Below are 27,366 nucleotides of genomic sequence, written 5' to 3'. Positions count from 1 at the left end.
CTTGACTCGCGCACAGTCACTCTTACCTGCAGACCACGCCGCCGAAGTATATTTGGCTCATCCATTATGCGTATTTTTGTAGGTTTCCAGTAGTTAATTTAACCCATCTCGCAGTGATGCATGTGTTTGACTCATGAGATCTCTAACCGAGTTTCTAGTCACCCAGTCCATCCCTGAGGCAGCGAGCTCGCTGTCACCTGACCAGAGGATGAGAGAGAGTCTGCGAGCAACCAATCACAACACGCCAATCTGTGCAATTAAGGCGGAGGCGACGTCAGTCGGGTTGTTGTTGTGTCGAGAAGTGTAGTCTACAATGTGAATCTGGATGTAAGTATTTCGTTTGTTTTTCAAAAAAGTATTTGATAAAGCACATTTCTTCTGTGTAAAACAACTGTCTTATCATCCCATTTAGATGAATAGCATCGTGCTTTATGTAATGATATGCAAATGAGACATTACAACTATTGGATAAATTGTGAACTGAATAACGCGATTGTCCAATCAGAACTCCGTATCCTATTGTAAGAGACACAAGGGTAAAAAAAAAACTGTTTGAATTTTGATTATTTATAAAATGTGTTACGTATTTTCATAGATCACAAAAGGTATACATAACAATACAGTAGGCTATTTTCTGTAAAAAGATGTCTTATGTCGACAAAAATCATGATTTCTTTATGTCAGAATTAGTCAGTGTATTTAACATGTATCATGTAATCAAAATATTTTATCTACATTTTCTTTTGCCAGTTTTTTTATTATGATTGTTTGTGTTTATTCAACGTGGAAATAGCAATAATATTCATACTCATACTCACTTTGCAAATTGTTTTCATGACAGTACATAAAAAATATAATAAAATAATATGATATGATAAGAAAATACAATTTTCCATCACCTCACATCAAGAAGGTCGCTGGTTCGAATCGCATCTGGGCCAGTTGGAATTTCTGTGTGGAGTTTGCATGTTCTCCCTGTGTTGGCGTGGGTTTCCTCCAGGTGCTCTGGTTTCCCCTACAGTCCAAACAGATGTGCTTTAGGTAAATTGAATTAACTAAATTGGCAGTAGTGTATGAATGTGTGTGTATGTTAGAGTGTATGGGTGTTTCCCAGTTCTGGGTTGCTGTTGGAAGGGCATCTATTGCGTAAAACGGATACCAGAATAGTCGATAAATGAAGGACTATGCTGAAGGAAAACGAATGAATGAGTGAATTTGCAACATTGAGCAGCAAATCGTGATGTCTTAAAATGGCTAAAAATATTGGAAAGTCAATGAGACCGGAAGGTTTTCTAATGATAATTAAGTTATTTTAAATCTAATATCTACTCAGATAGTATGCAGTTTCCACCATGCTATTTGTTTCTAAATTATATAGACGTTTTGAATGAGTCATTTGAATTAATTATCCATTTCTATGGGCCAGTGACTGCTCAAGACCACAGTAAGAGAGGCCAGGCTGGGACCACACTCTATACACTATATTATCATCAAATAATAATGACAACATTACTGATGTATTACATCTGAATTCCATTAAAACAGATATTCATACTTGTGGTCATTGGTTTAGATGCACTTTTTTAATAAATCAGCTGCTTTAAATGAACGATCCAATTCATCAGGCCAGACAATGAAAACAACTTTAGAAATCATTATTTTAATACAGCTTTAATTTTTTTAACTATGGGAAATGTTGTCTTCAAATTAGATATATGGTGTGTACGATTACCTACAAAACCCCCATTAAAAAATCGATTTTTTTACAATTCAACCATGTATATTTGACTAAGCCCTGTCACATAAAATTAATCGTATTGATGTTAGTCAAAATTTAAAGGATGTGTGTTTAGTTTATTGGTTTTGTTGATTTATTTGGTTTACTTTACCTTAAAAGTATAGAAGAATCATACACTACCTGACAAAAGTCTTTTGTTGTCGTTTAACCCAGTTGTAAGAGCAACATATAATAACTTCACTTGTAGTTGATCATTTGGAAAAGTAAATAAGGTAGATTTTTCAGATGAATCATCTGTTGAACTGCACCCCATTCATCACAAATACTGCAGAAGATCTTTTGGAACCGACATGGACCCAAGATTCTTACTTCAGCCTCCACATCAAAGATCCTGGAAGCAAAAAGGTCAAGGTGCTCCAGGATTGGCAAGCCCAGTCACCAGAAATGAACATTATTGAGCATGTCTGGGGTAAGATGAAGGAGGAGGCATTGAAGATGAATCCAAAGAGTCTTGTTGAACTCTGGGAGTCCTGCAAGAACACTATCTTTGCCATTCCAGATGACTTTATTAATAAGTTATTTGAGTCATTGAAGAGATGTATGGATACAGTCCTCCAAGCTTATAGGAGTCATATACACAATATGAATTCTTTTTCCACTGCATCATGACTTTATGTTCTATGTACAGTACATTATTTTTGTTAGATGATTTTTGTTTAAGTCAGGCCTTCCTGTTCTAATTAAATAATTAAAAATTAAGGCATGATCAGTTTTTTTTTAGTAAAATAAGCATAATCAAGGCCTTTGTCTTTCAAATAAGCCACTTCTGATACCAAACGATCAACTAGAAGTCAAGTTAAAAAACTTGGCGACAAGGCTCTTGTCAGGTTGTGTATAGTTAATTTACAGATTTCTTTCTGCCTATTATATTGTTTCACTTGCAAATACACAGTGTTATTGTTTAGGGTCAAGTCAAAACATCAGGACGTGATTTTATATTCAATATTGGAAGCGCCCAAGATAAATTTCCAAGAATTATTGTCAGTGTGTTTATTTCTGTCATGTATTTGAGTCATGACATGTCAATTTTAATATGCAGTGGACTTTTAAATTATGAAACATGTAGTTGGGTTTTGCAATTTGTCTAACGGAGTATACACTAATAATGATTTTTGTAGTTTAACTGTAATTTTATGCAGTTATGTTGCTGTGTTTTAAAATTGCATTGAAAAAAGTACTGTATATTTTGCATTAAAGATATACATATAAATCTGTAAACACATATACAGCAAGATAAATGGTACTGTAAATGTAAATTAGTATATTAGCTGTAACTGATTTACAATAAGTTACTAGCGAACTGCTGCCAGTAAGTTACAATACATTCTACAGGAAATTCTTAACAGTGTATTCATTTTTAGGAGCAATACGGGATTAATTGGGCATTTAGGCTGGCACTATCAGTCATGTGAGATATAGTCTGCTGATTGATTATTGTCTGTCACCAAGTGGCACCACAATGCTTTTATGTAACAATGGAACATTGATTGAAACAACATCACAACCCTGCATGAGTCGCTCTTTGTCTTAGTCTGCTCTACTTTTATGCACAAAACACAGTCTCTAAATGGTTTTGAAGTGAACATGAAATCTCTGATGTTTTTAATATTCATAACATTTACATTTAAACATTTAGCAGATGCTTTTGTCCAGAAGGCATTCAGCAATTCAACAAGAACAGGCAACACACACAAGAAGTGCTATTGTAATTGTACAATGTATGTGCTCAGAGCATTTAAATGCTTTTGAGTCAACACATAAAGTGTTTCAATAAACCAAATGCTTGAATTTAGTCTCATTTAAAGTATTTATTGATTTATTTGTTTGTTAAATTTGTGTGTGTGTGTGTGTGTGTGTGTGTGTGTGTGTGTGTGTGTGTGTGTGTGTGTGTGTGTGTGGTTATTTGTTGTGGTAAATGAAGGGGAGTGCAGTCTTTACAGTCGACTGCTTTTTGTCTCTTCCTATTATAGCGTCTGGAGCACTGTGTTTCTGGAACAAAGGCAGGATCATTTGTGCTTGTTAGAGTTAAGTTTGAGCATGATATCCAGCTTCTGAGGCTGAACTTTTCCCCGCTTCCCTCCCAATCCATAATTTATTAATGTCATGACATTAATATGTTTATTTTGACATTCATTAATGTCATGAAGCTCTCTAGCAAATGAGGGTCATCTTTAGTTTTGAAACACAACGTTTTAACAATTGATTTATTGATATTTTATTTGAAAAAAATCTGTGATTGCAGTGATTCTACTTTGTCAACTTCAATATTTATTTATAACCACGGTGCTCAGTGGATAGCACTGTCGCTTCACAACAAAAAGGTCGCTGGTTCGAGTCAGCTGGGTCAGTTGTTCATGTTCTCCCTATGTTGGTGTGGGTTTCCCTGGGTGCTCTGGTTTTCCCCCATAGTACAAAGACATGCACTGTAAGTAAATTGAATAAACTAAATTGCCCGTAGTGTATATGTGTGAATGAGTGTGTCTTTCCCAGTACTGGGTTGTGGCTGGAAGGGCATTCGCTGCTTAAAACATATGCTGGAATAGTTGATGGTTGTGGTGACCTCTGATAAATAAGGGACAAAGCCAAAGGAAAATTAATTCATTAATAAATATTTATTTATTAAAGGAATACAAGGGAACAAACACTTATTTGGTTGCAGTTTTCAGATGACGTACATGTACATCTAATGTCCAGAATTTAAAAAATGAAAAGTTTTGTAGTTCACAAATCCCTTCATGTAAAATGAAATGTTGCATATTGTAGTATTTCAAAGCTTCCACTAGAGGGACACATTTATTTATATTCATCTTCACCCAAAACACTGTCTGAAATTTGAAAGTGTCAGACAGTGTATTATGTTAGACCTAAACCTTCAGTTCCTCAAAATCTTAAATAATGTGGACCAAAGGGAGACATATGGGCAAACACTAAAAGTAAATAGTACCTTAAATAGTACAGTTGCTAGAAATAAAACCTTAGTTACTGGTTATTATTATCAAAAACACCCAAACTGTAAGTACACAATCAAAACACCAAACCACATATTGTAGAATTCACTTAATAACAACAAACATATGACGTAACGAAAAAACTACCTAAAATAACAGAAATCAAGCCTGAAGAAATATTTTAATAGCAATTTGATTGATTGATTGATTGATTGATTGATTGATTGATTGATTGATTTACTTGGTTTGAGCCAGGGGTCTCAAACTCAAATCCTGGAGGGCCACAGCCCTGTAGAGTTTAGTTCCAGCCCTGCTTTAATGCTCCTATCTGTAGGTATCAAACAATGCTAAAGCACTTAAATAATTAATTAATTTGATCAGGTGTGTTTAATTAGGGTTGGAACTAAACTGTGCAGAGCTGTGGCCCTCAAGGAACTGAATTTAACACCTGTGGTTTAAGCACTTTATAACCACCAGAGGGCGATTGAAATGTTTTGGCGTCACTTTTTTAAGAAAACGTGAAGCAAACCTGATTAACCCTTACTTATGCAATCACACAACTGCCCTGTTTCGTGTGGCTGTCCTATCATTAAGGGTATGTTTACATGGCAATGATGTGCTAAATCTGGGGGGGAAATTCCTTTGTTTTTTTTTTTTAAATGAGGTCAACATTGTCAAAGCAATCCCTGTCACTATCAATGAAAATAACTATAAATACTATATTGTGACTGTATGCTAGGCCACATATCGGCAATGAATTTTTGTAAATGAACACCACTTAAATATTCTTGTTGTCTGCCATTTTTCATTCAATTGGCAAGTACTTATGCATAAAATGTACATGTGCAGGTATTCAATAACACAATGTATTGTGATAATGAACATGGATGATGTTGTTATGATAGACACTTCAATTTAAGATAATTTGAATAGTTATTATTTTAACATTTAGAGTGCCTTTTATATTTCAGATTTTATATTCATCACAGAACAAAATGATTGAAGATTCAAAAGAATTTTACTTAAAAAAATGTGCATATGTTAATCTGGTCTACAACAGAAATTATTATTTATTTGTATTGGCCTATTGTTTGTTAATGCTTTACAATAATGCTCATGATGTTAAGATTAAACTAAACTGATGATTAAATAATCATTTGTAAAGAATGCATTATACTTAGCTATAGTAATTTCTTATTTAACACTTTATAACTCATTCAAATAAAAATCCTAACTGTTTGATTTAATAGAGCTAATTGTTAATTAAGCTAACATTACCATTTAACTTCTGTTTATAAAAAACAGCTGTTTGTTTTTAACTCTTGGTATTAGTTAATGATTCCATTCAAATTCTGTTCATATTACTACAGACACATTTCTTACTGATTACAATAAAGCAGGGGTCGCCAATCCTGGTCCTGGAGGGCCGGTGTCCCTGCAGGGTATAGCTCCAACTTGCCTCAACACACCTGCCTGGATGTTTCAAGTATACCTAGTGAGACCTTGATTAGCTTGTTCAGGTGTGTTTGATTAGGGTTGGAGCTAAAATCTGCAGGACACCGGACCTACAGAACCGAGATTGGTGACCCCTGCAATAAAGGAACACTCAGAAATGTAGTTCCTAAACCCGTAAATGTAACCTTTTTGCAGTTTATGTGAATATTGGGATGATATCATATATCATGATAAAAGTCATGACATTGCCATTTTCAAAAAAAAAAAAAAAAGCGACTGTACACAAGTCGACACGACAGGGGTATTGTTTTCAAAAACCGAAGTGATTTTTAAACATTTTTACTCCAAACGCATAAAATGTTTTACGTTCTTAGCTGAAACGCTTACGCAAAATACCATCACAGTGTCGTCATTGGCATGTATTATCAGAAAGGCTAGTTTATCTGTGATTTAAATCTGGCAGGGGCTCCTATGTAGTTTACACAATCTTGGAATTCGGTGTAAGTGTCTATTTTTGTAATTCAGTAGTAAATGAACTGGACAAACCTGACAACGGGGCACATTTGAAAACACTCAAACGTGCCCTTTAACCTGCTGCAGTGGCAACCAGTGTCACAGCAAGAGTGTCAAGTTTACCCTATATTTAGGTCATTAAACGTACTTTGTCTGATGTAACATGTGGTGTGTTCTCAAAAAAGGTCATTCTGGGTGTGTGTTGAGATTATATGGCAAGTTTCCTACATATTTTAAATAGAGTCATAATTTTGTTTGGCTCCAAATCAATGACTCACAGCGGCGCTCTTGGCTTTGTGACAGCATGAATGCCGCAGTGTTTGTTTGAAACATACCTAAAAACCTTTCACATACTTTTTACCTCAGAAGTCTCATCCGACCATGTGATGCACAACACGTGACTAGTAAAGCTTTGGCATTTATGCAAATTATTTGACTTGAGTTTTGTTTAGGTCTGTCGTGCTTTATTTTACTTCAGTGAGATTTTTTTCAACTGCTGACAATTGTTTGACAAATTGTGCTGAGCATGTATAAGTACACCCCTCACAAATCTATCTTTTTAAATTCATTTTTTTTAATAGGAAGCTATACAATATTGTAGTTGTGCATATCCATTAGATTAGTCAGTACTGAAGCCAAATCTGGAGCTTATCTAACAAAGTAACTTATGATTACGGTCCAAAATCTAGTACAACCAAATTTATATGTTATAGAAAAATATTAAATGCAAATTTTAAAAAGAGGAAAAATCAAGAGAGGCAAAAACATTGAAAAATTTAGTTGAAATTTTGTAGGTTGTAATTTTTTTTTTGCAATATTTTGCTTAAATTTAATTGCATTATCTTTCAGTTTCTAAACATGTTTGGTGACAAAAATATTATTTTAATAAAAATATCTGTTTAATAAATCTGCTTTGTTTAAATACACCAAAATACATATCGGGGGTGTCCAAACTCGGGCCTGGAGGGCTGGTGTTCTGCATAGTTACCTCCAACGTCCTTTAACACAGCTACCTTAAAGTTTCCACCTATAAAGAGCTTGATTAGCTGGTTCAGGTGTGTTTAATTTGGGTTGGAACTAAAATATGCAGAACACCGGCCCTAGCTTCAGGACAGAGTTTTGACACCCCTGGCCTATATTCACTGAGAAATGGATAAAAATATTCTTTTTTTTTAAATGGGGTGTACTCAAGTATGCTGAGCGCTGAATCTCGGATCTTGCAGGATTTTACAATGTCCTTATGAGCATTTTAATTGTTTTAATGAACATCATCATTTTATTATAACCTCTGTATTGTTACTAATATGTAAAATATAAAGTTGAAGTCAGAATGATTCGCCCCCCTGTTTATTTTTTTCTCCAATTTCTGTTTAATAGAGAGAAGATTTTTTCAACATATCACATTACTAAACATAAAAGTTTTAATAACTAATTTTTAATAACTGATTTATTTTCTCTTTGCCATCATGACAGTAAATAATATTTTACTAGATATTTTTCAAGACACTTCTATACAGCTTAAATTGACATTTAAAGGCTCAACTAGGTTAAATAGGTTAACTAGGCAGGTTAGGGTAATTAGGCAAGTTATTGTATAACAATGGTTTGTTCTGTAGACTATGAAAAAAATAGCTTAAAGGGGCTAATAATTTTGTCCTTAAAATGGATTTAAAAAAATTAAAAACTGCTTTTATTCTAGCCAAAATAAAACAAATAAGACTTTCTCCAGAAGAATAAATATTATAAAACATACTGTAAACATGTCCTTGCTCTGTTACACATCATTTGGGAAATATTTAAAAAGGAAAAAGAAATTTGAAGGGGGCTAATAATTCTGACTTCAACTGTATATATAGATATTATGTTAGTTATTCATGGTCATGTTATAGTTCACAGTGCATTTAGAATAAAAAATAATAATAAATTATACAAATTATTATTAGAAATAGTAATAATAACAAATAACAACAATAAGAATTGATAAGAATACAAAATGTTATAAATCAGAGATGCTGAAACTTGGGCCCGCAGGCCAAAGTTAGCCCATGCTAATCATTGATTTGCCCCACCATCCCATTTGAAAAGAAAGGGAGAATGATGGGGAAGTGGTTGAGCAAAGTTCTTTACAAAAACTAAAAACATATAAGTTTGGGCAAGACATAAAATTGAGAGAAGTTTAAAAAGTCCATAAATTTCATGGCAACACTTTATGAGTTCTCACTTGTTAATATTAGGTAACACTGAGTATTTACAGCTTTCGTGTGTTAGTAATTTATGCTCATGTTAGTTCATTATGCATTAAATAGTTATATTTTAAACATGTCTTAAAGAATGACATTATCCTTAAATATGATTTGACCTTTTTATCATGTAAACCAAATATTTTAAAATATGAAAACCATAAAAAACAAGATCAGACTATAAGACAATTAAGAATTCATATCTTTCAAAATGCAGAATCATAGTACAGGAATAGAACTTAAAACTCTCATACCATGCTTATCTTTCATGACCTTTATGTCTTATGACATCACGGTTATGTATGTGTATAGATATTATCAAACATTGAAGATGTTTGAACGCATTAAATAATATTGATGCTAAACAAAAAGTGCCAATGCATTTAGTGCATTAAGTGTGTGTGTGTGTGTGTGTGTGTGTGTGTGTGTGTGTGTGTGTGTGTGTGCGCATGCAGGACCAAAGTCCCAAGTCCAGGATGAACTTCATTTGGGGAGACAGGACTCTTCTAAAGTCGTATTGACATGATGTCATTGGCGAGGGAACGTGTGGTTTCAGTGTGGGTGTAGATGAGTTGGGTGAGGCGTGGCCTGCACCTGTATAAATGAAAGCATGTCTGGAATGTCATTCATTGCACTGACCAACACAAAGACGGCACTAACAAAAAGAGCTTGCCATGCAGAACTCAGTCTTTCTGCTTTCCGTCGGGGCTGTTATTTTTAGCTCTTGTCTGAGAGAGTCTACGCCGCTTGAAGAAACATACAAGGGCCTTCAGCTGGAAGCTCTGAAGAGCATTATTCTGGAGTACCTCGGGATGGAGGCACCGCCGGGGCCTGGAGGAAGAGCTTCCCATCAGGATCTGGTCAGGATGTATCGGCAGTATAGAAGGATTGGACAACTGCTGAAAGGAAATGCAAGTGAAGAGCAGGAGACTCAGACGGCAAGAAGAGCCTCCACAGTGCTATTTCCTACAACAGGTAAGCTGGTAATGATTGTGTGAAGTTAAAACAGTGTAATTGTTTTAATTAATTCAACTATTGTGTGTGTGGAGTAAAATTAAATGTATTTGAGGACATCAAATTTGTATTTGCACAATTTATATATATATATATATATATATATATATATATATATATATATATATATATATATATATATATATATATATATATACATACAGAAACAAAATATATTACAATATTGAGTTTATGAGTGTTCTCTATAGCTATAATGTATTTTATACTGTTGTTATATTGCCTTGCAATAACTCTACTCCTACTCCTAAACCCAACCCGCACAGGAAATCTGTCAAAATTTGAGTGTGCATTGTGATTGAGTGTGATTAACCTGTTTAGTCTGATTTTTAAGTATTTTAATTATGAGGACACGAGGTATTGTAATACCTAGGACAAACACATGTCATTTTACAAACATGTCCTCCTAAAGCACATGAAGCAGCACAAACACAGACACATTGCTTTGGATAATAATTAAACATTAAAAGAGCTCTGCAATGTTTCAAAATATTGATGATATTTATATTTAATATAGTTAATATTTAGATTATATTTACCAATTAAAACCAACAATTGTAATATTTATTATTTACATAATTAAAAACTAATACCACTATAGGTCATATTTTCTTAATTTTACAGATTTTTTATAGGGTGTGAGCTATAAAAAAAAAAAAAAAAAAAAATATATATATATATATATATATATATATATATATATATATATATATATATATATCAAATATTTTTTTACTCATTTTAAAATATTTTAAATGTAATAAGATTTCCATTTTATATATTTATCTTTTATATAACAAAATGTATATGTACACCAATGTACACTAATTGTTGTTATTAAACAAAGTTAATCATGTACTAATTAAACTTTATAAGTTTTAGGTCAGCTTAACATAATATAAGTTCAGTGGACTCATAAGGTTAATTTGATTCAGCTTAAAAATTTAAGGCAACCGAGATCATTTTTTACAGTGTATAAAAACTATTTTCATTAGAAGAGGCTAGTACAATTGGCAAATAAACACTGAAATAAACGCAATTTTTATGTAGAAAATCTCAAATTTAGTAAAAAAAACTTTTTTAGCTACTTCACTGTTCAATTACACTGCGTTTTACATGTAATTTTAACATGGGATTGCATGCCAAATATGTTTTTTTATGTTGATTTACCTAAAATAAGTTAACTATGTTTTAACTTAATTGAAGTCAGTTTAATGTATTATGTATAGACTTTTTTAGCATGTTTGTATTTATTTATGCATGCATATTAAAGGGGTGATCTACAACGGTATCATATTTCAAACTTTAGTTGATGTGTAATGTAGCTGTGTGAACATAAACAACATCTCTAAATGTAAGATCCTCAAAGTTTAATGCAAAGGAAGACATTGGCTATTACAGAGTTAACTCAGCAAAGCCTACAGCGAACGAAGTTTGGGGACTACAAAAAAATACGACCGAGTTATTAATGTCATAAATCCTTCTGGTTACGATCATACACTCTGCACAGTAAAGAGGCGTGGCTGTATATGCTGGAATGTTGTAGCAGAGACGCTTGGTGGCATGGAGCTGATTTGTGAATCACAGCACATTAGCACGTTAGCTGACTAATCAGAGCCTCTTGAGGGCGGGCTTTTGGAAAAACTAGGAAATATGATTGTCGTTTTCATGTTAGCTGAGTATCATTAAAGTAAGATATATGGAAAACAGGCATGATTTTTCACAAGGGAAGCATGAGCACACATTGCTTTGCATCTTATAAACACAACCAAGCCTTAAAAATACACTCTGGACCACCACTTTAGAGTGTATCATGCATGCCACGTTTGTTTTGCATTCTCCAATTAACTCGCTTCCTTTACTAATTCTCCAGTGCAACCTCTGAATTCCTCTACGGACTCCAGTCAGCAGTGGATCAGAGCTGCTTTCCACAAGAACTCGCGCGTCAGATCTGCAACAAACCTTCAACATGCCAAAATGCAAATCAAGAGGCCGCACGTGCACAGAACAGCACACGGCCAGCCGTGGCTATCAAAGGACATTGTGGTCAGAATACACAAACCCCCTGCTTTTCATACTGACACGATACTTCACACCAGAGACTCGATTTCTCGGGAAGTCAGTCTGGATTTAACTTCTGCGGTGCAGAATTGGCTCAAAGACACAAGTGCTGAGCTTTTAGTTGTGGAAATTTGCCTCCTCAGAAAACAAGAAGTGAGCACACATTCCACGCCTCGCTTTATTTTACAACTCGACCAAACAGTGAGGAGAAACAAGAGAGCTTTGTCTACCAGAGAAGAAAGCGTCGAGGATGAAGGACACTGCAGACGCAATTCATTGAACGTTTCCTTTAAAGAAATTGGCTGGTCAGACTGGATTATCGCTCCCTCCGGCTACACCATGCACTACTGTGATGGATCCTGTCCTCATAATTATAAACCTGCTAGTATGCATACTCAGGTTAAGTCGCGTTTGCATCTCATGTCCAAAGGAATAACACACGGGCCCTGCTGTGTACCGGCTGCCTATGAGCCGATGGTTCTTATGCACTACGACAGCCGTGGAAAGTTGAAGTTGACACCTTTTAATGATTTGATAGTTAATAAATGCCACTGTGCATGAAACCGCCACATGTGCAGGGCATTAACTTGTGAACTGAAAGTGAGTCTCGAACATTCTTACACTCATTTGGTTACATTCCTTTGCTTTATTATGCATAGTTTGGAAAACAAATGACACCTGCTTTTAAGCGAACACTGAGGTGTTTAATGTGTATTTCATATGACTGACATGAGGTAAACTGCAATGTCAGACTATTTATTTTAATTTATTTGAAATGTTTTGTACCGTTCTCGCTTGTTTGTCATTGTGCTGAACTGAGGAAATGTTTTGTGTTTGTGAATGATTGTTAATAAAGGTCATTTGTGTTTTTAGTATGGATGTGTAATGAAAATGAGTGAATTGTTTCACCAGTGTTATTTTAGTATGAATTAAATATTGTCGTTTTTTTTTAACAGTTTGAACTAGTTTTTAATTTTATGTTTATATTTAAAGGGCGTCTATGATGACAATTAACTTTTGTAAGCTGTTTGGACTGAACTGTGTGTGTGTTCACTGTCATATTGGAGTGATATAAACACAGCAGGTCTCTCTCTCTTTTTTAAATTTCCTGACATTAAAACAGGATCAAATCCCAGGGACTTTGAGGCCCATCGCAATGTGATGCCCACTGATTTGATTGACAGGTGCCATGTCTCCATAAAATTATGTATACATATGTCCACAGAACATTTTTTTGCAAATCAACTGGGATTAAAATATTTGTTCCAATTCTATGTGATTTTTATATGTTTTATAAGATTCAAACTTTTTTAAAACGGAGCATGTTTGTAATAAAGACAGTAAAATCATTATCTAATTCATAACCACTATAATTATCACAGCCGCATGGTGTCAGTAAGCACGCATATGTGTTTGTTTGTACTGCAAATGGCATTTGTGTGTGACTCATCATTTCAGAAAGGCTTGAATAAATTAGACCACAAATACATCAAATAAACTTTCTTGGTATTTTTGACTAATGAGCTGTATTTCAGCTTCATCTGTGTCTGTCTCTATCACTGACTGCTGTTTATCTGACGTAACGCATGATGAGAAGCAGATATGCACACCGCAATTAAATTGCATTGAAAGCCACAGGCCACAAAAACAGCTACACTACTCAGACATCAGAATTGGCAGATTCTGGAGGCTAATAATGGGTATTTTGAGATGAAACTTTACAGACACATTTCTGGAGACACCAAAGGCTTATCTTACATCTTGTAAAAGGAGTAAAATAGGTGCCGGTTAAAGAAATTGAATAACTGTCTTTATTTTACTTGTAAGTTTCATTTTTGAAAAAAATATATAGCACATTTATTAGACTTTTAATAGACTTGATTTTTGTTATACTGTAAACAAACTGTATATTCTATAATCCAACTTATATCCTTCATAACAATCTGCATTTTAGATTTTCATAATACTTCATTCTGTGTGATTAATGAGCTGTTTTTCTCATGGGGACCAAAACTGTCCCCACGAGGTCAAAAAGTACTGTTATTATTATACATTTATGGACAGTTGGCCCTAAACGTAAGGAATACAAAGTACACACAGATAAAATATAGACAAATACACTCACTAGCCACTTTATTAGGGGCACCTGTCTAACTGCTCGTGAATGCAAATTTCTAATAAGACAATCACATAGCAGCAACTCAGTGCATTTAGGCATGTAGACATGGTTAAGATAATCTGCTGCAGTTCAAACTGAGCATTAGAATGAGGAAGAAAGGTGATGTAAGTGACTTTAAACATGGCATGGTTGTTAGTGACAGACTGGCTGGTCTGAGTATTTCAGAAGCTACTAATCTACTGGGATTGTCATGCACAACCATCTCTAGGGTTTATAGAAAATGGCCAGAAAAAGAGAAAATATCTAGTGAGCGGCAGTTCTGTGAGTGCAATGCCTTGTTGATGTCAGAAGAGAATGGCCAGACTGGTTCAAGCTGATAGAAAGGCAACAGGAACTCAAATAACCACTCGTTACAACCAAGGTATGCAGAAGAGCATCTCTAAACGCACAACATGTCCAACCTTGAGGCAGATGGGCTACAGCATCAGAAGACCACACCAGGTGCCACTGCTGTCACTGCTGTGCCACTGGAGTCAGCTAAGAACAGAAAAGGCTACAATTGGCACAGGCTTAGCAAAATTGGACAATAGAATGTTAGAAAAAGTTGCCTGGTCTTATGAGTCTCGATTTATTCAGATGGTAGAGTCAGAATTTAGCATCAACACCATGAAAGCATGGACCCATCTTGCCTTATGTCAAAAGTTCATGCTGGTGATGGTGTAATGTTGTGAGGGATATTTTCGTGGCACACTTTGGGCCCATTAGAACCAGTTGAGCATCGTGTCAACATCACAGCCTACCTGACGATTGTTGCTGACCATGTCCCTTTATAACCACAGTGTACCCATCTTCTGATGGCTACTTCCAGCAGGATAAAAAGATTCAAAGTAGGTCGGCACACTGCCACTTTAGCTCTCAAAAAATTTTTATTAGTCAAAATTACAAAAACACTACGTTTCGACCGACATGGTCTTCATCAGGTAAAGCGTTGTAAATGGAAGTCCTCCAGAAATAGACAAACAGCTCTACACAGCACCTGCAGTCAATTATCACAATCAGCTAACAAGCCGGTAAACAGGAACAATTGCATACAATAATATACATCTTAAACAATGTGAAAAACATGAATACAATTACAAACAGACATTTAAAATACAAATACAAATTCTCACTATAGAATTCCTCGGAGACAGTATTCTATAGGCTAGATAGATATAGCACATCACACCTGCACAAAATCACATCACTCAAACAAAGCCAGTAGACCTAGGGGCAAAAAACATTATGTACATATTTAGTATACAACAATTCATTCATTCATTCTCTTGTCAGCTTAGTCCCTTTACCAATCCGGGGTCGCCACAACAGAATGAACCGCCAACTAATCCAGCAAGTCTCTACGCAGCGGATGCCCTTCCAGCCGCAACCCATCTCTGGGAAGAATATACAACAATATAGAATGCACAAACACTTACAAAAAAGATTTTAAATCAAAATCTAAATTCAAACCTCTCGGGGATAAAGTGTTTAGTGTGTAAATGTAAAACGCTTCCCTCTGTAATAAAAGTCTGTCAACATCGCCTCCCCTTCTCGGCACCTTCACTTGTTCAATGCCAATATATCGCAAAGTCGCAAGGTACTTCCAGCAGGATAACACGCCATGCCATAAAGCTTGAATCACCTCAGACTGGTTTCTTCAACATGACAATGAGTTCACTGTACTGAAAAGGCCTCCACAGTCACCAGCCCTCAATCCAGTAGAGCACCTTTGAGATGTGGTGGAATGGGAAATTCGCATCATGCAGATGATTATCTTGTTGAATCTATGCCATGAAGGATTAAGGCAGTTCTGAAGGCAAAAGTGTGTCCAACCCGGCACTAGTAAAGTGTACCTAATAAAGTGCCTGGTGAGTGTCTATGTGTGTTGTCTAATAAAGATGTTTATAAAAATGTGTTCAATAAAGATGATTCATCTGTTCTGAAGATGTAACTAATGCCCTTATAATACTTTCTGTGATATCAAGGTTAAGCTGTTGTTGTTAAACGCTTTGAATACACATTTAAATTACCATCTTGTGCTATTAAATTGTAAAAAATAGATGGTGTGAGTGAGTCATCCATATTACTCATTCAGATCATATGACCAATAAAATGAATTCACGCATACCTAACCGTAGATGTTCAAATCACTGTCTTTTACCTTAATATTTTACAGCATCCATCCAGAGATAATATTTCAAGGTAAGGTCATGCCATAAAAGACATTCATCCATGACATCCAATTTTCCATATTTATCCATAAAGATAGGCCAGATCTGTAGCCTTGAAAACACACATATGTGTCATTGGCCTTGACTAGAGGGTGAATGATCTCTGAATCAAACACAGCCGAAGTACAAGTTCATTTGTGACTCAGTATTTACGTAATACTTTGTAACTGGCGGCATTGTAGTACATAAAATATTGTTGTGTTTTTGATTTTGCTGTGGTAAATATTTTTAGATACATTATGTGCTGTATTGTTTTGACAATGTAATCATTTTATAGATAATAATTACAATCACAATGTCAATAATGTTCATAATTTAATTATTTCACATAATCGTTACAGCAACAATGTACTCTAACTTCTGTCCATAAATGTTTATTGTCTTTTTGATTTTGCTGTAGTAAACATTTTTTGTCTGCCGAATTGTTTTGATTATGTTATCATTTCATAAATAATGATAACAGTAATAATCATACTTATCATAAAGTAAACATAAAGTGATAAAGAAGTAGACTTCTGTGTACTTCTAATGAATATAATTTTATTTTGAGTTGAATAAACGACTCATGCAACAACTAAACTTTTAGTAGATTTAAATGTTTGGATCAAGTATAAGAAAATCTGGTGTAAACAAGAATTGCTCTCTGCTTCTGAAGAATGTGGAAACAATAGGATTAAAGAAAATAAATCTACCAGTATTTCTGGGTGTGTCTAACATAGATTAGATTATATGTCTGTCAGTGTCTGAAGCTAATGAATGCCTACAGCAGCAGAAACCTAAAGGTTTTGCTGCCATTTCTTATCTGTCTGTATTTAAATTAACTTTTTTAATTTATATAACATAGAGTGACAGCTGATCAATAAGCTCATAGTTTGACAAATATTGCAGCTGTTGGACAACATAATTCACTTTGGAGGCTTTTTTTAGGCGAGAATGTAGTTGTTTAGATTGCTATGCAGTTTATTTATAAGGATAGTGCTTATTTTAAATAAAATTTCTGAGATACAGCGCATCAGCATCCATCAGCCTGTCATTTAGCAGAGCAAAGATGGTTGAAGATGTCCATCCACAATTTTACTACAGAGACCACATAATAAGTCCTTAGAGGAGAAAGGATCAGCATATTTTCAAACTACAGCTGATCAAATCATTTTAAAATTGGTGAGTGATATTCTAAGTCAACCTTTTTTTTCAATCATTTGAGTTCTGTCAACATAAACTATTTGCCGCAATCAATTTCCTTAAACCGTTTGGGTAGCTTTACAGTTGTTCGTATTCAATTAATTTTATTTAACTGAACTCATACATATTTGACAACTGAACTTAAAATGTTTAAGTTACTAATAGATGACGATATTGTTCTGTTGGACCTTCAGAATGCACTGGGGCTGTTTGCTGCCGAGTGTGACGTAGCTGGGATGAGAATCAGCACCTTCAAGTCCGAGGCCATGGTGCTACACAGAAAAAAGGTGGTTTGCCATTTCCAGGTTGGAAGAAAGTCCTTAAGTGGAGGAGTTTAAGTATATCGGGGTTTTGTTCACGAGTGAGGGAAGGATGAAACGTAAGATTGACAGGCGGATTGGTGCAGTGGCAGCAGTAATACGGTCAATCAGGCACGTGCAAACATAGGGCTCAACCTGTGCAGTGCACATGCCCTTTTTAGTCTTGGATAGAAAGTGCCCTTTCAAAATGATCTGAAGTGCCCCCAAGCCCCCCCGCTCTACAGTTTATGCGTGACATCAACCCACTCCCCCCAAAGGGCAGCAGGGCACATTCTTATGGATAGGGTGAGGAGCTCTGCCACCCGAGAGGAGTTCGGAGTAGAGTCGCTGCTCCTCCTCATCAAGAGAAGTCTGATATATATATATCATTCATTTTCTTGTCAGCTTAGTCCCTTTATTAATCCGAGGTCGCCACAGCAGAATGAACCACCAACTTATCCAGCAAGTTTTTTTACACAGCAGATGCCCTTCCAGCCACAACCCATCTCTGGGAAACATCCACACACACACATTAACACGAACACTACGGACAATTTAGCCTACCCAATTCACCTGTACCGCATGTCTTTGGACTGTGGGGGAAACCAAAGCACCCGGAGGAAACACGAACGCAGGGAGTACATGCAAACTCCACACAGAAATGCCAACTGAGCCGAGGTTTGAACCAGCGACCTTTTTGCTGTGAGGCGACAGCACTACCTACTGCGCCACTGCTTCACCCCATATATACATTTTGCCGCAACCGGTTTCCTCAAACGTTTGAGTTAAGTTGACTTGTCAGGTTTTACAGTTTGTATATACCACAAGAAAGTATATACCACAATATCTTTCCTCATAAATAACACTATGCTCTAATACAATGCATTTAACTCAAAAGAACAAATGCAACACATTTTTGTTACTAGTTCTAAAATAATGTTTTTAAATCAGCTTTTGTTTTATGAAACGGTCAGCTTAATACTTGAATCTACAGGGGAAGGAAATACTTCCTCACACTAAGGTATTGTACCATCTAACAGTTGTATTAGCTCAATATGTATCCATGTGATACATGGCGTGTGTGATATTGCTCATGTGTCATATTTCATATTGGCCCTATTAATAAAACTATTTCATGAACTATTGATATCAGCCTAAGTGTAATAACACTATAAAACCCAACAGTCAACTTTATAAAATGAAATGTCAACTCAGAATGTACTGAAAGTTAATTTTACTTATTTGAAAAGAGTGTTGAACTCAGTGTTGAAGGTAATGAGATAAATAATTACCTCATTACCTCAACTTAAGTAGAGTAAGTTTACAGTACTCATATAGATTTAGTTTTTTTACTCAAATGGTTTGAGTTGCCTTAACTTATTGAGTTTTTCCGTACTCAATTAGTTTGAGTTCTCTTCATTTTTTATGGCTTTACTGCGCACAAATTTCTTTGTTTACTCAAATAGATTAAGTTCACAGTACTCATTAGAATCAGTTATAAATGGTTTGAGTTACCTTAACTTATTAGGTTTTACAGTGTAGTATTAAAGCCCCATCAAAGAAGTTATTCTCATGCAGGAGATAAGCTGATGTAAATGCTTTTTGTATTAAAAAATAAATTGCATGACACATAACAACTTGTTTTCTTATTCCAGCAGGAGTTTTTGATGATTTTTAACTCAGCACTTCAGTACAATTCAGCAACTTCATTAAAAATTATATATATGACTTTATTAATACTTCTATTCTGTGATAACCATTTTAGAAAGACAATATGGTACTCAACGTTATTCTGTTTTGGGTTTTATGTATAATGCCTCGTATACATGAAACGTTTACAAAGACATTTTAAATAGATAACAAGTTTTATAATTATACAGGAAATGCCGAGACATCCACAAATTTACAAATCCTTTCTTTGGAAAATGATGGCTACTTGACATGAATGATTATTCAAACTTTCTCCTTCAGCCTAGTTTGTCAACATGTTAGATAAACTAATCGCTGACTGACAAGGATGACAGGCATATTTCATAAATCAAATGTTTGTCAGGAAGAATAATAAGATATAAGATGTGGTGGAATGATTCTCACACACGAGCCTTATTTTTGAGGCCTTCTGGAGGCAGTGCTGCCATCTAAAATATACAGTTCACCAAAAAATGAACATTTACTGTTAACTTACTTAAGATTTAGCTGACTTCTTCCTCAGGTTAACATTAAAGTGGATTGTTAGCAAAAATGTGGTTATTTTTGAATCTGTTTTATTCATAACATAACATCATTTTTGAGGCTTCTGATTATTCTTCGAGATCTAAAGGAAGTAAAGCAAATTGACTATAACAAAAAAACTGAGCATTATTTACATCATTGTTGTACATTTAACAATATTATACAACATTATGCAATACTCATGCGGATGTGGATTAATGGTAATAATGTTTAGTGTTTGCTCAAATCAAGCATTTTGCTTCATAAGACCTCCATGTAGCAATGACAACATTTACTCACATTTCATCAATCACAAAGGACCACAATTTTACATTCTACTGAAGGAAATTCATCCACATTTTTAACGGCGTGAGTACATTGCAGCAAATTTTCATTTTTGGTTGAACTGTCCCTTTAATGGGACTGACTCAGCGTAATGTTTCTGATGCAATTCTAATGTAATTTGGAAGAATAGCCTTCTCATGACTACTGAGGTAAATTAAAGTTCATTTAATGTGATCAACAATCTCATTGATCTAAGATTGGGAAATGACACAGTGACTTGTTAACAGGATATGCAGCAACTGAAAAAACCTACATTTCAGAGAAATGTTTATGATTAGGTCAAGCTTTCTCCGTCTCTCACTGAGACATTCTGACACCGAACTGCCATATGAGCTGACCTACTGTCTAATGTTTCACTTCTTTCGTTTAGTCATCTCAGCTAATTTGTAGCTAAAGAAAGCCGATTTCAATGAGTCACAGTGACATAAAAATAAAAAGACACAGTCTGGATGATTATTAAAGTCAACTAATAAATTTAAAAGCATGAGAAAAAAGATTCTTATGAAATATGTGGCGTGTTACACAACGTGGACACTCTCTACCATTACTGCAATTTGGGCTTAGTGGGTTTTGAATGTTTGTGGACCGATGTTGATCATTAATACAGCAAAAACTGTACTTCTGTGAAATAATATTACATTTCTTTTTCCACATAATCCTTTGGAGATCACTCTATGCTGATTTTGAGCTCAAGAAACATTTCTTATTACTGTTAATAATAAAATAGTCGTAATGCATTTTGTTGTTGAAGAAACTGTAACAGATTTACGTAAGAAACTGTGTTTGAAAATATAGACAAGCATTTCTAGAGGAAAACACTATGTTGGTCAACCAAGCCAGCATAAACCAGTCTGTACCAGCATGAAATGGACAGAGACACCTGTTAAACTGTGATCAGTCAGGTCATGATTATGTTTTGCTGTCTCACTGAGTTCAGTCAATACAGAAAAGGTTGGTTGATGTAATGTTTGTGAGGGCATTCCAATCACTCAGTTCAAAATGATATGTTGGAAAAAATGTTTTCTTACTCTTCAACGTTTTAAGGCCTTTAAAATGACTTATATTAGAGCAGAAAATCTTACAAATGTTGCATGCACTGCAAAAAGCAACCACAAGATCAAAACATTGCTCTTCTGTTCCCATACAAATATCTAAAATTCCTTAAATCAAGATGCACTTTCTTGAGATGCAAAGTAAAGATATTAGGTCTTGTTTTTTATTAAATACAACGAAATTGAGTTAAGCAAGCAAAAACAAATATCGGTTATTGCAGTAGAAATGACTTGAGTTGACTTTCAGAGCCCATTGACAGATATTTGTTCTTGTTTTTACCATGAACTCTTTATCATTTCTATCGGTTTCACAGAAACTTTTTAGTAAATGTAGCGATTTAAGAATCTTTAGATGTTTGCATTGGAAAGATCAAGATCATAACTTGTTTTAGAGTTTGTTCAGATTGTACTTTAAAAGTTGTTTTTATATTTGGAGCACATTTATTCAAGGTTTAAACTATTTTATGTAAAATAAAGTAAAACTGAATGAATATCCAGAGTAAGTGGTTCTTTCAAACAAATCTTAATGGGAAAGTTCACCCACAACTGAATATTCTGTCATTCTTTACTTTTCTTTTACTGGTTCCAAACCTTTATGATTTTCTTTCTTCTGTTGAACACCAAAGAAGATGGTGTTTACAAACCTGTAACCACTGACATCCATAGTAGTGTATTTGTTTTCCAACAATGGAAGTCAATGGTTACCGGTTTCCAACAGTCTTCTTTTGTGTTTAACATAAGAAATAAACTCATAAAGGGTTGAAACCACTTAAGGTTGAGTAAACAGCGAGTAAATGTTCCTTTTTTTGGTTGAACTACCCTATTAAAGTGTTTATAATACAACAGAAGAACGTCTACACCCTATACATTTCCATTCAGATAAAATTATATATGGGGTTTTTCCCTCTGAAACTAAAGACTTACTATTTCACATCATGCCAGCACAAATTTTTCTACTTTACATTTTAAGAAATAATACTGGACAGCAAGCAATGTCAGGCGTTCAAGCATCTGGCATGATGTAAACATCCTCCGAGATTTCTGTCTGATCTGGGTGGAAGAGGGCAGGATCGTTACTGTAGATTGCATCATGCGGATCACACTGCAGGTGCGCCTGGTGGACTCTGAATGGGGGCAAAAGTGAAAATCAGCTCATGAAAACCCACTAGCAGTTAACCCAACAAATGTTACAACAAAATAAAAACTCCTTTCAAGTAGCTCTCGCTGACAGTTACCACTATTGCCACACGTTCATGATGTCAGCGAGATCTTGCAAAACAGCCAGCAAATTAAACTTAGCGGGAATTTCCATTTGACTTCTAAGACTTTGCAGTTTTATCATCACCCAGTTTCTCAGTCTAAATTTGACTTTTGGGATACACAGGTATTTTGGGTTATTAATTTGATGTTCTGTTCACTTTAGTAACTTTGCTATTATGTAGACTTGACTGTTTGGTTAAGGTTATTAAAATAATGTTCTGGAGGGACCATCAAAACAAAGTGTTAGCAAGAGAGTCTCTTAAAACTGTATTAAATGTTTATTACTGACATTGATGGTTCCATGGAGAACCGACCTCCAAATAACATTGTTCTTTATAGAAAAAGTGTTCTTAATATTATAAACTGTCCTTCCACTATAAAAAATGTGTAACTAAATGGTTCATCCATTCAAAATATAACACTGTATAGCCAACACTGTTCTTGGTATCTTTATTTTTAAGAGTGTAATGGCTGCTGGATGTTTAACAGATGTATTACAATTTTTTTCTTTTTGTCAATAAGATCTTTAAAGGGTACTATCAAAATAGCTTGTCCTTTACCTGTGCTTGTCCTCATGTTGTACGGCACTCCTCTGAAACTGATGCTGACTGGACTGTCCGCTCTGAAAGTTCTCATAGATTGGGCTCTGTGGTGTGGCTTGAGGCCCTCCGGCGTATCCACTGTACGGAGAATCCCTGGAATGATCCATGTGGCTGTTATCTTGGCTCTTAAGTTTATTAGATAACTCGACGTTAGAAACTGATTTTCTGCTTCGAAACCACAATAGTGCTGCTATCCCCGCCAGCAACAAGATTACAAAGAATATAGGCAAGCCAACAGCAAGTCCAACAGAAGATTGGTTTTCAGGAGTGCAACTCTCTGTAGAATTAACTCCTGAGCAAGTGCGATTTACATCCATGATCTAAAAACGATTGATGAATTGTGTTATTGTAATCTACAGTGAAAGCAAACACTCAAAATAAAGTGACAATTATTTTAGTATCGTCATGTATGCTGAAATTTATCAAACAATTAAATGTTAATACAAATAATTAAAAAATAATATTTTGGTAACAGAAATATCCTTACCAAAATGTGTAGGTGAACTTATATCACCTATGTCCGTTTGACAGCTGGAAGAAATGGCCAAACTGTCGTTTGGTGTTTCTTTTTACAGAAAGCCATATAAAGTTCCTCTTTCAATTCAGAAGTCATGCAACCTGGAAATCCTCCCCCCCACACACACAATCATTCTTCCTGTTGTCTTGCTATAACAGTTATTCAGTTGTTCTGAAAATGAGGTTTGTGGGTTCATTTTAATATGAGCTATAAATGATATGCAAATATCTATTCATGAAATATGCCATTTGTTGCATACTTTTAATCCAGTGATGATCAAAAAGAGTTTCAGTAGTTCATCCAATATATGAACGCTGGTAACAGTGCCAGAATAGCTGAATGCGACTAAAAATGAATAGAGAAATGAAAGCTGCTTGACCAGATGAAGGCTTCAAACTGAAGTAGAAAAAAAGCTAAACTTGTGAAAGTAACCCAAATCTTCTTGGTTATGCTGATAGACATTTTATCCTCTGTTAAAAATAGGAACTAAGTTATGCTAGCATTGCAAGACCAGTTAACTCAATAATTATACCATTGCTCGCAGTTTTAAGGGGGACTACTGTACAATATGTATACGGTTTCAGAAAAGGGCAAAATAATATCCACATAATATAAACAAACAAATCAAATCAATCAAACAAGCAACAAATGGCGCCTGATCGATTGAGCTTATATCGCCCCCTGGTGTTGAAAATAGTGCACTTTCCTTCAAAATGATTGATATTTGTGTGATTATTTTAGGTTAAAATGTGAAAATGTGAAATTCACAGCAAGTCACTTGTTTAGTCACTTGTCAGTGGACTAGCATTTACATATTACATTTCCAGTAGCAGCTAGGAAAACCCCTAACTCAAATGCATAGTTTGCATCCATGACATGAGGAACATTATGCCGGATTCCTTGGAAATTGTGTTTTTTTTAAAGCTGTTGTGTAAACAGATCAAACAAAACATACGCTCGTGTTTAAATATTTAGCCTAATTTAGCAGAATAAACGTACAAACTGGATTTTCCAGTGTTAGCCTTGCTCAGATAAACAGGAGCTAAATTAGCTTGTTAGCCTGTAAAAACAATAGCTCCACCTTCAGGTCACATTTTTAGGAAGAGCTAAATTGCCACCTAAATTTTTTTTAATCAAATAACTCAGAGATAGATAGATAGATAGATAGATAGATAGATAGATAGATAGATAGATAGATAGATAGATAGATAGATAGATAGATAGATAGATAGATAGATAGATAGATAGATAGATAGATAGATAGATAGATAGATAGATAGATAGATAGATTGATTAATTTAAAAAAAAGATTCTCTAAATTAAAACACTCAAATTACAAAACCTTTTAATGTTTTGGCTACTGAAAACAGCATTATAAATTAATTAAATACACTTGATGCTTTTTTTTGCCTGTTTATCTCTTTGAAGCTGCTATAATACAATCTGCACTTTAAAGCACTACAGATATATGACTTGACAGACACGTCGGCTTGTCGATTTTGAAACATCTCGCTGACTGTTATCTTAACTATACAGAACTTCTGTTTCTCTTTTAAAAATTCCCCAGTGGCTGTAAAACACTTCCTTCCTTATATTATGTGTTTGCACTGAACTGTTTACTTTACAAGAGTTGAAATGGTTGATGTTGATCTAATTCACTGTGTGCTAGCTACATTTAACAAGCCAAAAAGCAACAGCCTAACTAAACATCACAGAACGGTTTATCTTAGCACGCAAATAAAACTGCATCACGAACAATGAAATATTTAAATTCTGGTAGACTGCGGATTGACGTTTATCCCTACAAAAAACACATGGTTTTATCAGGGTAAAGCACATATAACATTTTTTGCCATATTGATTACTTTTTGTATTACTACAAGCATAGGCCTTTTGTTAAACTGTAGTGTAGCAAACTATGTTGAATGTGTGGTTATTTGATTTAATGTTTTTTTGTTTAATGGTTTTATATGATTTTTAGATCTATTATTATTATTATTATTAATATTATTATTATTATTATTTGGTGTGTTTTATTTTTTGCATTCATGCTTGTGTGTCTTTCTGCTGCACATTTTATATCTGTAAGGCGCCTTGAGATGCTACTTTTAAAGGCCTGTATAAAAATAAAGTTTATTATTATTATTATTAATGATTAATGAACAATTTTATCTATTTTTTGTCATGTGTAGTAAAACTACTGTATTTTTTTTTTTTTTTAGTTAGGAAAGGATTTCATTTTATTTTTTATTTACCTTATATTTTAGTAAGTAAACATATACAGCAGACCTATAGCCAGGGGGATTCGGGTGGTTTGGTAGACCCACCCCTCACTGACAAAGGTCCAGAATTTATCCCATGCATGATGAGCTCACTTATCCTATTTTGACTGCTACGCCATCATAAATAGTGAAAATAAGCCATCAAAAAATACTTTTAAGATCAAGCGGAATCCTCTGTCGATTGCCACATCAGTGTGACTTCAGCTAATCAGTTTTGGCTAATGCAAACTATTATTTTTCATGAGTCCAACATCCAGCTGTGCAAGAAAACATACAATCTGACATAAAGTCATCTTTTGCTACTGTATTGTTTATAAAAAGAGAAAACATTTGACGAGTGACTTTTATTCTGAATCTTGGACCTTATTCTTATTCTTAAAACAAAAAATGACCAATAAAAAGCACCAAAAGCGGACTACATTAAAATTAATTTAAATACTGTTTTGGCTATTGTGATTAGACATCAATTTTCAAATGTACTTTTTAAAAGAAAAGGCTAGAAAATTGTAAAGTTCTACCTTATTATTATGTTTTAATTACTTTTTATTCAAACAGCCAAATTCAGACTGATGAAAGTTGAATGTGCTGGCCAGTTTGTTGTTTGCCAAATAAAAGCCAATCAGCAACAGTTTTTAATTTTAAACTTTAACAGATTCCTATTATTTTTCTAATGATATGCAATAATGTAATACATGTGTATTTCAAAAATAAGTATTTTTTCCCAAATTTTTAAATTCTAAATCTTTTGTAAATGTGGTGATGATGACCATCCGACAAGATTATCCAGTATGTTCAGTGTCTAATCCCGAACAACCATAAACTGGTTCATTTTACCGACTCAACAACATTCACCACGACCAATGTGATTCCCAAACAATCAATTCCCCTGAACCGGTTCTTTTTATACAGTCAACGTTCATGGCTAGTGTGATTCCCGAGCAAACAACTCCCATGAATCTGCATTCAGAATCAGCAACATTAAAGACTTGTGAGATTCTCGAAGAGGTGGATTTGATAGGGTTGATTTACCAAACCAAAACACCCATTAAATAATCGGACTATGAAGAAAAAGTACTTTCATTTTTTTCATCCCTGATGCTATTCGTTTTCTGAAAGGGTTACATTTAGCATAATTTATAGAAAGCGATATATTTTTAGTATTTATACTAATGCGACCAGG

General features: G+C 34.6%; 3 protein-coding genes across 4 annotated transcripts in view; 1 reads left to right on the top strand and 2 right to left on the bottom strand.

The window, feature by feature from the left end:
- Positions 1 to 175, bottom strand: part of mast3a (microtubule associated serine/threonine kinase 3a) — a 60,618-nt gene extending 60,443 nt beyond the window's left edge. For both annotated transcript variants that reach the window (XM_087240835.1, XM_087240836.1), the window contains exon 1: positions 27 to 175. In XM_087240835.1, coding sequence (XP_087096961.1) covers positions 27 to 65 — 39 coding nt within the window. In that variant the 5' untranslated portion in view covers positions 66 to 175. The remainder of the gene's footprint in view (positions 1 to 26) is intronic.
- Positions 176 to 9,582: 9,407 nt separating this feature from the next.
- gdf15 (Growth differentiation factor-15) lies at positions 9,583 to 13,564 on the top strand. Its single transcript, XM_087240838.1, has 2 exons — positions 9,583 to 9,929; positions 11,860 to 13,564. Exons 1-2 carry the CDS (start codon positions 9,629 to 9,631, stop codon positions 12,606 to 12,608), a joined length of 1,050 nt encoding a protein of 349 aa, XP_087096964.1. The 5' UTR covers positions 9,583 to 9,628; the 3' UTR covers positions 12,609 to 13,564.
- Positions 13,565 to 19,626: 6,062 nt separating this feature from the next.
- LOC147837100 (uncharacterized) lies at positions 19,627 to 23,930 on the bottom strand. The gene is made up of 3 exons (XM_087240839.1): positions 23,875 to 23,930; positions 23,346 to 23,707; positions 19,627 to 22,649 (listed from the first exon to the last, which is right to left on the bottom strand). The coding sequence occupies exons 2-3, from the start codon at positions 23,702 to 23,704 to the stop codon at positions 22,529 to 22,531; spliced, it is 480 nt and encodes a 159-aa protein (XP_087096965.1). The 5' UTR covers positions 23,705 to 23,707; positions 23,875 to 23,930; the 3' UTR covers positions 19,627 to 22,528.
- Positions 23,931 to 27,366: the final 3,436 nt, after the last annotated feature.

The sequence above is a fragment of the Danio rerio genome, chromosome 2 (assembly GCF_052040795.2).
Source record: "Danio rerio strain M-AB ecotype USA chromosome 2, GRCz13ab, whole genome shotgun sequence".
Classification (NCBI taxonomy): domain Eukaryota; kingdom Metazoa; phylum Chordata; class Actinopteri; order Cypriniformes; family Danionidae; genus Danio; species Danio rerio.
Note: the sequence above shows the minus strand (reverse complement) of the source record. Positions and strands in the feature narration are given on the sequence as shown.

Coding starts and splice junctions, on each gene's coding strand:
- gdf15 (XM_087240838.1), top strand. CDS start 9,629: ATGCAGAACTCAGTCTTTCTGCTTTCCGTCGGGGCTGTTATTTTTAGC. Junction 9,930..11,859: donor AGTGCTATTTCCTACAACAG/GTAAGCTGGTAA, acceptor CTAATTCTCCAG/TGCAACCTCTGAATTCCTCT.
- LOC147837100 (XM_087240839.1), bottom strand. CDS start 23,704: ATGGATGTAAATCGCACTTGCTCAGGAGTTAATTCTACAGAGAGTTGC. Junction 22,650..23,345: donor CAACATGAGGACAAGCACAG/GTAAAGGACAAG, acceptor GCCCCCATTCAG/AGTCCACCAGGCGCACCTGC.